The sequence below is a fragment of the Struthio camelus genome, chromosome 19 (assembly GCF_040807025.1).
Source record: "Struthio camelus isolate bStrCam1 chromosome 19, bStrCam1.hap1, whole genome shotgun sequence".
NCBI lineage: Eukaryota > Metazoa > Chordata > Aves > Struthioniformes > Struthionidae > Struthio > Struthio camelus.
In genome coordinates this window covers 1,939,883-1,952,957 of record NC_090960.1, presented here as the reverse complement: position 1 = coordinate 1,952,957, position 13,075 = coordinate 1,939,883, and the positions used below count along the sequence as shown (strand labels likewise).

Sequence of the window (13,075 nt, the reverse complement as noted above, 5' to 3'; positions counted from 1 at the left end):
CCGCGGCGCAGAACAAAAGTCACACTCAGAATCAGAAAGCGCGTATGACAGCACAAGGCAGCTTCCACCTTCTCCTCTCCGAGGGGAAAGGAAGCCCTTGCGTGGCAGCAGCTTTCACTGCTGACAGCAGCAGCATCTTTGCCAAGAGCCATGTGTTCACGCCAGCTCAGAAATCACAGCTCTTCAAAGGCCCTCACGATTTTTTCCTCCAAGTTTACGACAGATTAAAGTTATGCAGAAAAACCCTCTCCTACCTCCCCCTTCATTCAGGCCACAACCTCAGAAAGACAGAGACTGAGCTGGGAAGGGAGAAAGAGAAGGGGAGGGGAAGGCAAGAAAAGGAGAAGGGGAGGCGGAGGGAGGGCATAGGAAACAAGGAAAGCGAGTGTTTGAAAAGGTTGCCTTGTATTACTTTCAACATTACCAAGAATTGCAAAGCAGCTAAGTGTCATCAGCTGTTATAAATTTATCTCATCTTGCATCACTTTGTGTAATCTAAAGCCTAACCTGCTGGAGTCACGCAGTTCTGCAAGACTCTGGGCTCTGCAGTTTTCTGCCCGTTCTCATACTCCATCCCTTGAACAGGAAGTCCCCATTTCTACATGTTTCTGCAGAAAAGTGCTTTAAAACATGTTTTTTGCTGGTATATTGACCAGAGGAGAAATAAAAAGAGACCAGACACCTTTATGGTATCGTCATTTTCAACATCCTCTTGGGTTTATGATTTTTGCCCACTGCAGACTGGCAACACAGTGAGACCACAGATGTTTAAGACACCCCAGTGAATCTGCAGTCTCTCTCCCAAACCCCCTTTTCAGAGGAGGTTTTGCTGCCAAGATAAGGTTCAGCCCTATAAACAGAGCAAGGCTAAACGTGATGGATCTTGTCAAAAAGACCCCCGCCGAGTGCCATCTGCAAGCAGTGAACCAGCAAGAAAAAGGAAGGGAGAAAAGACTGAAGCCATTTGAAATCCTCCTAGGAAAGGCACCGACTCGTTCGGCTCCGTCCCCTGGCAGAGGGTGCCGGCGAGGCGAGCAGGGACGGACGGGACCTTACCTGGGACGTTATGGATCGTTATAGCGAGGATCATCAGCATGATCCGCCTCCAGCTGCTGCTGCCGGGCGTTGGGGCGCTGTCTCTGGGGGCTGGGAAGGCCGGGGGGCCGTCCGGCACGCTGGCCCCCGCTCCTCTCCTCCTCTGGTAAGGCTCCCCGTTTTCGCCTTTGTCTGAGGGTACAGGAAAACAGAGCTCGGTCAGTTGAGGGGGCGACGGGTGGACTGCTGGACACCTCCTGCCCCCCTGCCAGAAAGAAAAAAGAAAAGAGAAGGAAAAATCGATCACGGCAGCGCTGGGAGAGGGCCGAACGTGTGCCACTGTCCCTCCTCCCCTTCGGTTCTGTTTTGGCTCCGGTCTCCCCCATGCAGGCTGCAAAGTCGACTGCCATGAGCCTGGAAGACCTTGAGATGAGGCAGAATTCATCCTCTGCCTCTCTCCTCCTTGAGCTCGTTCCCTGCCCAACAGCTCCCCCAGCATCGCCCTCTGGGCTCCCGCCGCTCTCAATGAGCCCTGGCAAACTCATGACACATGCTGCAAGGTCAGAGGCTGGTGGCTGATGAAGAAAGGCCTGCAAACCAGCAGCCTACAGCTGTAGAAAGCTGGGGCACGCGGGGAATCCCCTCGAGACCAGCCAACCCCCTAACCGCCCCCCCGGAAGTCTGCATTTTCATTTCCTTCGCTGATGAAGAAAAACCCCATAATACCTCATTTGGATTTCACCACAGTCATGAAACAAGCTAGTGCTCTGAACCGTACTCAGCGACTGTTTCTACCCCTTCTAACAGATGCCCCACTGCCACTTGTTAACACGGCACCGGACAGCCAAGGCCTTTCAAACTCTCCCAGATCTACGTTCCCTGCAGGAGAACTGCTATCAGCTCTACTTCAACCAGCGATTTAAAACCATGCCACTAAAACCCAAGCACCAATTAGGGCTATGAAAGGGTGGAACGAGCGACAGCCGGCACCGTAATAAAGTCTACTCAACACGAGGCCCTCGCTGCTCACCTTTAGTTTGAAAAGGTGAAGGGAAGCCAAGAAACGAGGAGCTCAGAAATCCCTCACCCTCACGCAGCAACAGCCACGGCTTTGTGCGAGAGACGACGTGACATTTAGCCAATCTAATTCTCTTCCTGGATTTATACAATTCTCTCTCCCTGATCGCTCCCCTCCTGTCCCTTGACCCACCCACCCCAAGATTTTCGTTGCAGGCAAGTAAGCGTAAGGAGTCATCTGAAAGCGTTTTGGTTGAATGCCAACTGCTTCCCGTGCCATTTCGAGGCAGGATAACGCTCCACTGTCATGTTGCGCTTTGCAGAGCGGGCATTTGCAGCGGCAGTTAAGAAGCTCAGCATAAAAGTGCTCATGCAAATTGACACAGGAGGTCACCTCGGGAGAGCAGGGGTGTCACTTACAATTCACGGCTCGCCATCTGTAACGCAAAAACGGACGCTTAAAAGCATTCCTAAAGGGTCGCCAGCAACACACAGAAAATAAAACGCCAAATTTCAATCAACAAAGAACTTAACACATTTTATTAATGGGAAAGCAAGGCGAAGACTGCGGCGTGACCAGCTGGTTCTCCGGCAGGTCACAACGGGCTCCCTCCTGCCACCTCCCCTCTTACCGAAGCATCCCCGCCCGGGGTGGCCAGGGCTGCGCGCTCATATGCCTGCGATTGCTTGCACTTCTCCTTAAAACACCAACACGGGCTGCCACTTTGTAAACAAAGCAAGATGCCGCGCAGATAAACATTATCCTTGTCATTAACAGCATGGAGCCAGACGCTCTTCCGTCCCCAAATTCTAGCCCCATCTATAACGTGCAGTAACACGTTCGATGGCAGAGCTTCAGGCCAGGCTGCAAGGACAAAGCTAAAAAATTTGTTCAACAAGAGCGAGGAAAGCCAACAAGCGTTACAGATCCGCCAGAGCGGCCCTCGCATTTCCTGCAGCATCGCTAGGAGCTGGTTAGAAGGAAACAAGGAAGCCACCCCAAAGGGCCCGTCTTGTCCTGCCAGGCTGCTGGATCGGTTTGATAGCGTGGCACGTGCCCCCTTGGCCCCAGCGGTGTCCTCGGCGGGTCCTGCCCCGGCCACCCGCGCTGGCCCGGGAGCCATCTCCGCTCTCCCGGCGCCACCACCGCGGCAGGGGAACGTCCGCGGGAAGCGGAGCGCCGCGTCCTCGGCATCGCTCCCTCGCTGCAGTGCAAAAGCCTCTGCGGGTTCCCCGAGCCCGCTCCCCGCCACGCTCGGACACGGGCACGGACGCAACGGGGGAGCTCGGGCGAGGGCGGACGGGTAGCACTGCACAAAGAGGTCGGACACTCGAGGGAAAGGCCATATTCCACCTCCGTATCTAATGAGAGAAAATTAATCAGCCCAGCAGGAGGAAGACGAAGCAGGAAGGAGCGAAATCCCAGATCCGGCAGGAAGGCGCTGGCGGGGCAAAACCAAGGAATTTCAGCACAAATAATCGTATCTCCGCAAGTACGGCAGTGCAAAGCTGACTGTGGGGGAAGAGCAGAGCGCTGCCTGCGTGCAGCCGGCGGAAAAGCAGGGAGACAAAGGTTTCCACCAGTAAATACCCTGGTACAAAACCACCAGCAAAACCAGGGGAACGGCAAGCGAGCAAAGCTTTGGCACGCAGATACCTGCTAAGTATCCTCCCGCTCCTTATGCAGCTCCACAGCTCGTCCCGAGCACCCATCCAGCACCCCACCCCGGGGAAGGGAGACCCACAGAAACGCCTCTCGGGCTCAAGGACTACCCGGGGGCAGGGGAAACGGTTCAGGTGACATCTGGAGAAGAGCGCTTAGGTTCAAGCGACAAAAACCAACTCTCTGCACTCACAGCACTTTTCCCTTTATAAAAAGCGACGAGTGCTAAATAAAAGCACGAGAGAGCAGCAACAGCAAGGGCGACCCAGTCCAACGGGCAATGCCGGGCGAACGCCGCAAGAAGAGGTTTCTGCGGATGCTTCGTTCCCCAGCCCTGCTGCTCATGCAGATCCCCATCACGGAGGGCAACAGGGCTCCGCCACTTCCCACGTGCTGCAGGTCTGGGGCACCGGCCACAAACACACCCCTGGTTTTTCTCTTTGCAAGGGCCCACCGGAGCACGCAGAGCCCGTCCTGCTCTGCGTCCCGCTTTAGGCATGACGCACGGGATCAAGTTTCGTTCCTGCAACTCAGGAATAATTCAGGGTGCAACTTCCTCGGGCTCCTTCAACGCCTGCGAATGAGCTGTGCGCTCTGCCGCCGCCGTCCTGCGCGCTCGCCCCGTGCACAGCTCCTGCGGCCCGGCGCACAAGGACAGGCCGTCCCTCGCCACCTCGGACGCTTGTCCCTCACGCTTCCAGGCTGTCATTTAAGCCAGTTGCTGAACTGGGCATTTTCCGGGACTCAGATTTTCCCCACTGTTCGAAATGAGATGTTACTGTGATCTTGCATACAAGATGCAAGTACCAGCTGGGGAGCAAACCTAAATCGATGGCTATTAAATTATTCTGCTGCCTGCTGGTTTGAATTCACAGCGCCTCCGTCTCGCCCAGACTCGCAGGTCATTAGGCAGGCAGGCACCGGATCCCACCTGCCACCGACACGACACGCTTCTCAAAATTTACCCTTCTCGGGTGTCCAGGCGGAGCAGCCGTTCTGCCCGGACCGAGCCGCTGCGCCCAAGTTACGCAGAGGCTAGAAATGAAGAAATAGGGCTTCAGTCCAGCGAAGTAACCCCTTGGGTCACGCGATGCAGCGCTTCTTTTGCAAGTCTTACAGACACCTGCTGGGGAAATGCAGGGAAAAAGCAGAATCTAATATCAATGACGTTTTTGTTTTTTCCCAGTCCCTGACAGTGCAGTGTAACTACAGCTGCTCTCTCCCCTGGCACACTCCCAGGTAAGAAGGGGCACTACTGAAACCAGGCAGCCTCCAGTATCTTTAACAATTTACTTGGATCTTTTTTCCATCTTTTTGATTGTCTCATGATGTGACCCGGTCTTTCCTCAGCACAGTCCTAAAGTCAGATGTGTTCAAACAAACCAAACCAAACCACCAGCTGTTGAACGGAGAGAAGAAGGTGCCCTTCACGGACTCACGGCCCTGCGTCCAGCGCATCTTTCCCTGCAATCTGAGATCTTTCCTTATCTATTTCTCAGCTACTCCAGGGACTAGACTCAGCTTTCCTAGGCCCAGGCAGGATTAATCGCATTCATAAAGCACTATTTCTGTCGGAGACGTAAAGACTCGAGCCTTCCTTCTCATCTGCATTTGTCCAGTCTCTCCTCCCAACCACGGCAGAATATATAATGAAATGCAAAGTCAAAGAACTATCCATCACTGCAAATTGCTGCTGCAGCTAAGTCCTTGATCATGTCACCTTTCGATCTTTCCTAGGATAAGCTAAATAAAATGAGCTTCTTCAGTCTCATTTTCTTTACTGCATCTTCTCGGAGGCAGCTGCCGCCCAACGTGCTCTCTGCAGCCAGCCGACCCCCTCAGAGAAATAGCACGTACGTTTTAGGAGAGCGTGTCACGATAGCTGCGTATCAGGGTGCACGACCAGGGAGACCTGTCCTGCCTCGGAGACGTGTCCATCGCTGCCCCGCGGTCCGCAGCCCTCCCACGGCTTGCCCGGCGGGGCAGCTGCGCGCTCCGGCCGGTGCCGTCCCGCTCCAAACCCGCGGCAGGCTGGAAGCTGCTTATTCCTGGGCAACGACTTCGTCCTCCAGGCCGGGCTCGCGGAGCAGCCAGCCAGCAGCACGCGCTAACGCAAAGGGGCTCGGCGCAACGCTCCCGCGTCAGGCTCAGCCGCGTCTGCGGAGGGGGGTCCGGTACCTTGCCCAAAGTCACCGAGCAAACCCACAGCAGAGCCGCAAACACAAATCCCACGTGTCCCAGTTCCTTCACCTGTGATTTAGCCAGAAGAAGCAGCGAGCCAAAAAATCAAAAAACCTTCCTTCCAGCTGCTTTTCACTTGGCACTTCACAGAACTGAGAAAACAGAAGCCATCAGCATTTCCAAAACTTAACTTTTGGGGTCTAAACAGAACAAGTTTGCCTGAACATCTGCTCTGTTTGGGAACGCGTTAATTAGCCTCCTTGCTATTGCACTCCTGCCTCCCTTCTGGCTACTTTTCATGCACTACTACTTTCGGAATCGCAGCTCTTCCCATAGTACAGTTAGGAAGGAGACACAGTCCGCGATGTTTCAGACACCCAAAATTACCCCGTCGCCTCGCGTGACACGCGAAGCCCCTGCGGGAACGGATGCCTCACACTACAGCTCGACACGGCTGTCAAAGCCAGTCCTTGCAAATTCAGAGACATGCTCAGTCACTTAAACTCTCAGTGCTTTGGGGTTGTTGGTTTACTGAGCTTTTTCTTGCCTTATTCCAGTTGTACCTTTTCCTTATTTTTCCTGCCCCTGGATTTTATGGGTTTGCCAGTAAGCCAAGCCCTCTCCAAGGACTCCTGCCGCAAGGTGGAGCAAGGCTTTTGCTAGTATTTAAACATCAAAGCACAGATTTTCCAGTTCCTTCTTCCAGGCTTTGACCTCAGCTCCCTAGACTCTCAGTTGTGGGTGAATTTTTAATTGAGAAAAAGCATGTTTAGCTGAACAGGCAGCAACGAGCACAAGGGGAAGGCCCCAGAGAAGGGCCAGCTGCCTTTCCCAAACTGACAGCCCCAAGCACGGGAGAGGGACCCAGGCGTGTGCCCAAGAGGGACCCAGGCGTGTGCCCAGGGGGTTGGCAACACCTAGGAAAACTAAAAGTCATCTCAGCTTTACAAGGCTCTGAGCCACTGCTGGATTTGCCCATGAAGCACAGGGCTTAGCCCACGCACACGTGAGTGCGGAGCTGCCCGGGGCAGCCCGGCCGCCCCGGCCACCGAGGGACGCGGGCGTCAGACACCTGCGCTATCGCTGGGGGATCTGGGCTCGCACGAGTTTAACTTTCCCGGGGTTAACGGAGAGATCCAACGAGGGACACAACCGACAGCATTCATCTCTCTCATTTCCTTTTTCCTCTCGGATTAAAGCCTGGAGGTTGCCCGCAGGTACCGCGCTGCATTTCGAGGGCAATTACACGTGGTTTTGTTTCGATTCTTTTATCTCTTTCACTTCCTTTTCTTTCAAGCATCCACAAGAGTTTGCATTAGCTATACAAAACGATGCTGAAAAGACAACACGCTGCATGAAAGCGGGCTCTGCAGCTCGGGATAAGCGCTGCTTCCCCTTGGCCGGTAAAGGGGAGCAAGAGCCGCGGGCCAGCTGCACCGAGGCAGGCGAGCAGCTCAAGGCCCACGCCGCAGGTAACAAAGCCAAGAGCCTCGGCGCCACGGGGTCCGAGCGGGAACCGGCGGGCCCATGCCACCCGCAGGACAGGGTGGCTTCAGAACATACCCAGCATCTCCTTAAAAGCAGCTGCCCAGATCAGCCAAGATCACTGCCGAGACTCCCCCGCGGAGCTTTTCTGGCACGTTTCTAATGCAAGCCCAGGGAAGTCTGCAAAAGGCGGCAGCAAAACCGCCTCTAGCCGTGTTAGGCAGGACTAGGAGCTGCAGGAGCAAGCGCAGCCCCCATGCAGTCACATACCTCCTGCTGCCTTGGCAAAACCGCTAGGTGCAACACGCGCGCTCTGCTCTCAAGCGGGCTGGCCCCAGCAGAGCCTTAGCAGCATGCAGCGCAAATCTCTCCCACGGGGTGCTCCTAAAGGCAGGAGCAAGCGGCAAGCATGAGCGAGTGCCGCGGAGAGCACGGAGGATTTCCAGCCCCCGGGAGACGTCCTCCTCGGCCACCGCCTCGCGCCAGGCTGCGCGAGCAGACCCCCACCGCGCGCGGCTCCTTCGCAGCAGCGCTAGCACCAAGGCTCACGGCAAATACGTTCAAAGACATAACCAAAAGAACAGTGACAAATACGTAAATAAATTAAAGGACCTAATACAAATTCACGGCGCTGCTGGTGAAGACGTTCCCGCCCTGTGCCAGCGTGAGATGGACTATGTTTCTCTATACGCCTCTCCGGAAGAAGCTGCCTCCTGGGGAGGTTGGACCTCACCTCCTGGACTGCGGACAGAGGCACCGGTGCACGTGCTGCCCCACCAGCGCCGCTGCAGGGCGCTAACCCTTGGCAAGGGTGCAAGGAGGGGACACCCGGATACCGCACTGCCCTACCTGCCGCGGCACAGCTCTCCGGTCCAGCCGCCACAGCTCTAGAAACAAGCATCGGGGTGACGTTTCCAAAACCTGCTGAAGCGACTTAGAAGCAAAAGTCCCGCCAACATGAGCATTTTAACACCCAGCCCTAAAGTTAAATCTTCAATTAGGTTATGCCCTCCTTTATTATTCCAATTCAAAAAATAAACTCTTATGAACCAATTACTCATAGAGCATAATTAGAAAAGTTTCAGCTATTCCTGTTCTGTGGGAAATCACCCATTTCGGCAGCTCTGTCTCCCTATTATCAAGTTTCCATAAAAGATTCATTTCACGGCTCTCACTAATGAAGGTAAATGTCCAGGCTGGCGCCTTTGCTCAACGTGAGCCTGCCACCTGCTAAGACCTTAATTCACTCCAAGCACACAGGTGTCATTTCTACTGGAGGCAAACGTCCATGCTTAGAGGTAGCCTGCTCGATATTACTGAATGAGCAAAAAGCCACGCAAAGGCACCGAAGCCACGTCACCGCGTCTCCAAAGCCTGCAGCAAGGCGACAGTGCGCGTGTAACGAAGGGGAGAGGGTCGCACGGGAGCACGGCGGAAGCGGGGAAGCCACGATGCCCTGCTCCTGCCAGCCAGAAACCGGGGGAGGCTTTACGGGAAATATCAGAGCAAGCGTGGAGGAGAACTTAGATGCACAGTTTGAACACAAAATGACTGCAAGAGCTCATGCAAATTGTCTGTGCATTAGCAGAGGAAAAGGCAGCAACACCAGAACTAGGGAGACAACCCAAGCATAATTTTCCCTACTTAGCAATGTCACGTATAACAGCGAGTCCGGACTGCATGTAGGTCAAACAGAGGGTGTTTTACTTTCAGTTGCAGTGGGCTGATGATAACCGCGCAGAGCTTCAGCTCGGCACCCACGGGTCAGGGACGCAGCGCGGGGAGCGGAATTAGGCACCTTTTGCACAAACACAGCACCCAAAGCGCACCCAGCTTGAAATGCTCCATCTTGCACGGACTAAGGGGAAAGGGAACAAAACAATAATTATGGCTAAACATGGATTTGGCTGGAGATCGGGAAAGCCTCAATAGGAAATTGGAACAGTGATAAGAATGAAACAAAGGGGGTTTTTTTCAGTAGCTGACAATTAGACAAGGGTGCTTGCAAGAACATTGCCAAGACAATCATATGGCAAATAATTAAGTGAGCCACATACATTATTTCAAAACTCGTTCACAGAAAGCCCTCTAAATGATTTATCATTATTGAATTTCTTAGTAAAGTTGCAGGGCAAAGATTCTGCCAAAACTTTAATTACATATGTGCAGCCTACTGCATTTTTCATATCCTCTGCAGCCAGCACTGGAAAGAGATAAATGGCTTTGAGCATGGCTTAAACTGCTGGTGAGTTATAAAAACCAACTGACTTCTTATCAGCCTGTGAAATGGTTTTTTATTTTTGATTATTTCTTAATGAAAACTGTTTGCATTAGCTGTGAGCTCAGCTTTTATTGCATTTGCAAGCGGTATCCAGAGAGATGAATAAACCGCTCACCTCTGCTCTCGAACAGCTCTCTACTGCGCTGCTTTAGCTCCTGAATTCAAATCAAAATCTGTGGAGGCAACGGACGTCCTTTGCTTTTCACATCTGCTTTAGAGACCTCCTCCTCCCTTCCAATTAGGCCCAGGCTTAGCCATGCCTCTCTCCCGCTAAAGCTCTCAAGTGCTTGCTTGAAGTTCAACGTACTTGAACGGGCTGCTGAACCGGGATCGCTGCTGTTTAAATCCCCGTCTCCAAAGCCTCTCCCGTGTGGACGCGGCCCCGGGGGCCCACGCAACGCCTCTTGTCAGCAGGGTCTCGGGTCAGCTACAAACCTCCATCTAACACCCCGTCCACCAAAACTCTCCTGATGAATTAGCTCCCCCAGGATCACTATTTATCACAGTTGTCGGGTCCCAACTCTAAAGCGTGGGAGGGAAGAGGAAGAGGCAGTGCCAGGCGCTGCCGAACAGCAGCTTGTTCCGCGCTGCAATTAGTTGTCACCTACAAGCGATTCATAAACGTTATTTGGTGCTAAGGCTCACAAGAACAGGGCAAAGGAAACAAAGCATCAGGGGAAACAGTCTTGGTTCAGAAACCTCCAACCAGCCACTTCTCTCACCTCTGCTTCTGTGCAACCCGTGACAGTTGCATCTGAGCAGCAACAGCCTTTAAACCCAGGAAACAAGAAGATATCTCAGGAGAGCAGCAGCGGGCGAGCGCGGCCGGCAGCCAGCCCAGCCCCGGCTGCAGCGACGCGATCTGCCCGCGCGGAAACGGCTCAGCGCACAGAACGACTTCTCGAAAGGGAGGCAAAGCGACGAACGCAATCGCTGCCCCTGGGGAAAATCCGGGAGACGGACGTAACCCAAAGGCTGCAGCCGAGGCCGGTCCAGCCCGGCCGCAGACAGGGCGCGCGGTGGAAACCTCCGTGCCGGGGGGCTGGAGGCCGCCGCGGGACCCGGCGCCGGGACACCCGTGACCGGAGGAGGGGGAGAGGCGCCAGCAGAGCGAGGGGCTGCAGCCAGCCGTGATTGACAGCCATCAGTCACGCTCGACAGCCGTTCGGCTCCTCCGAGCCCCGCGCTGCACACGATTGCCAGCACTTGCTGGTTTGCGCGAGCTGGAAATCTGTATTGCACGTTATAGTTCTTGTATTAAAAACATGAGACGCAAGCGAGCTTGGGCTGACCCCTCATGTGGGGGTGGAGGGGGAGGTGGGAGGGAAAAGGGAGCAATTTGCTAAGAAAATATAAAAGCGAGAACACAACTGGTTGACATCCCTTCCTGAGGTGCAGAAAATAATTGCATGCTAAATTCTCTCCCCTAATGGCTGAGATAAATCAAAATTACTCGGAAAAATTCTCGGATTCCCAAAGGCCCAAGAGTCAATCCCAGCCGCTTGCAGGAACGCTCGCCCGCGCCGCAAGCGCAAAGCTATTAAAATCTTTCGCTCTCCAAACTCCGAGCGCTCCCCTTGCCAGCCTCCGCTCGGCTCCATAAACCCTGGATGCTCCATTAACTTTAAGCAGTTGTAACAAATGCTTCGTGGCAGTCGCGCTTAATGCCTGTGGCATATGGGCTCCGTTAAAGTTTTATCTTTACCGCGGAGCAGGTTACGGCCCCGGTTTTCCTAAGCCGCGGCAGAGGCAGCGAGCTGCAGCCCGGCCGCAGGGCAGCGCCGGCGCCCGGAGAAGGGCCGCGCCGCGGTGCCGCTCACCCCGGCCGCTTGATCCAAACCTACCGGGAAGGAAACGGGGAAGGGGAAGGTCAGCATCGCTCTTCCGGAGCGGGCAGCATTCGGGATGGGGTCCGGCGCGGGCCGTGCCCTCGGCACCGGGGGGGTAGGCGCTCCGCTGCCGGGCCGGCGCGGGGACAGGTTGCCCCTTGCTTCATTCGTGACCTGGGGACAACAGCCTGGGCAGCGTCGCCCAGCCGGCCTTGCAGCGGGCCCAGGTCGAGCTTCCTTCCGGAGCAAGAGGACGCCGGGCGGCTGCGTCGGCTCCGGGCGGGCGCCCCGCTCTCCTCGGCTTCGGTGGCCCCGCTCGCGGCTGCGCAGGCGGCAGCGGCTCGGCTAGCAGAAGCAGCTCCCTGGGCCTTCTCCCTTCTCTCTCTGCGGGGCAAAAAAGCAAGGAAAAGATCAACCTCCTCGGCTGAGAGCAAAGCTGCTGACCACGAGCTCCTTGGAGTGACCCAACCGTGGTGCCTGCTGGCACGGTCACCCTCCTCCAGGCCCTCATACGCAAACAAAAATTCGTTTCCAACGTTGCTGGCAGATAAAAGGGGTCCCTGCATCTGCTCAGGCTTTCAGCGAGGAAGATAAAGAGAGCGTCATGACTCACTGTCTATGAGGCGCCTTCATCTGCCCAAGCGTGCCCAGGAGCTTTCATAAAAGGTTGTTTAACTCAGCGGGAGCGACCGCTACTCGCTCTGCGGCACACGGTTAGTGCTGGGCTCTGCCCGCAGCTGGGAGTCGGGAAGGCACCACGGCCCCACCGCAGCGGGCCAGACCCGCGCCTGGCTCCTTCAGCCGCTGAGCTAAACGGGCCCCCGAAACCCAAATCCTCACTCCTATCACCAAAAAAATGCACAGATAACAACCCCGCCTGAAAACAGACCTTGCACGTTAAGGGAGGAAAGGGGAGAGAAGAGGAACAGGACCGGCAGGAGCCGCCGGGGCCAAGCCCACCCTTCGCTCCAGCCCACCGCTGCCCCACGCTTTCCCTAACTCATTTTGCAAACCCAAAACAAGCCTCATTATCCCACGCTCCATTGCTCCCTCAGCATCCAGGCCACGGACCGCAACCTCCTCCTTGCAGCATCTCCTGCGATTGCTCCACGGCAACCTGCACCCCAGGAACCCGCCCACCAGCATTTGCGTGTGCTTTAGCATGGGAAAATGAGTGCGTGAAGCACTTTATTCGGAGAAGGCACTGAAGAAACGCAGTAACTAAAGGAAGGAAAAAGAAATCCCACAAAGGTTCTCCAAACTCAGGCCGGCCAACCCAGGCAGACCAACCCTCTGGGACTCCCACCGCCTGCACGCCTAAGATCAGGACTGCTCCAGCGGCCCGGCCGCCGCGACGCGGGCAGCTGCTGCTGCTGCTGCTCGCGAGAAATAACACCCGAGTGCCAGATCAGACGCGTTATCACTCAGGCACGCGGTGGCAACCTGCAATGATAATAAGGCCAAAGCGTTGATCTCGCCTCAGGGCAACAGATTATTGAATGTCAGAAGCAACAAGGAATGCCAAAAACCTCCCTGCGCAACGTCTGCAGTGTTTAAAGACTAGCTTCTTGGGTGAGAGCAACA

The 13,075-nt window shown here is 55.1% G+C and overlaps 1 protein-coding gene across 12 annotated transcripts in view; it reads right to left on the bottom strand.

Moving 5' to 3' along the window:
* SLC39A11 (solute carrier family 39 member 11) overlaps positions 1 to 13,075 on the bottom strand; it is a 153,348-nt gene that overhangs the window by 59,078 nt on the left and 81,195 nt on the right. For 10 of the 12 annotated variants that reach the window (XM_068913856.1, XM_068913863.1, XM_068913859.1 and 7 more), the window contains one exon: positions 1,057 to 1,227. The exons of the other annotated variants lie outside the window; for them this stretch is intronic. In XM_068913856.1, coding sequence (XP_068769957.1) covers positions 1,057 to 1,227 — 171 coding nt within the window. The remainder of the gene's footprint in view (positions 1 to 1,056; positions 1,228 to 13,075) is intronic. 12 annotated transcript variants of the gene reach the window in all.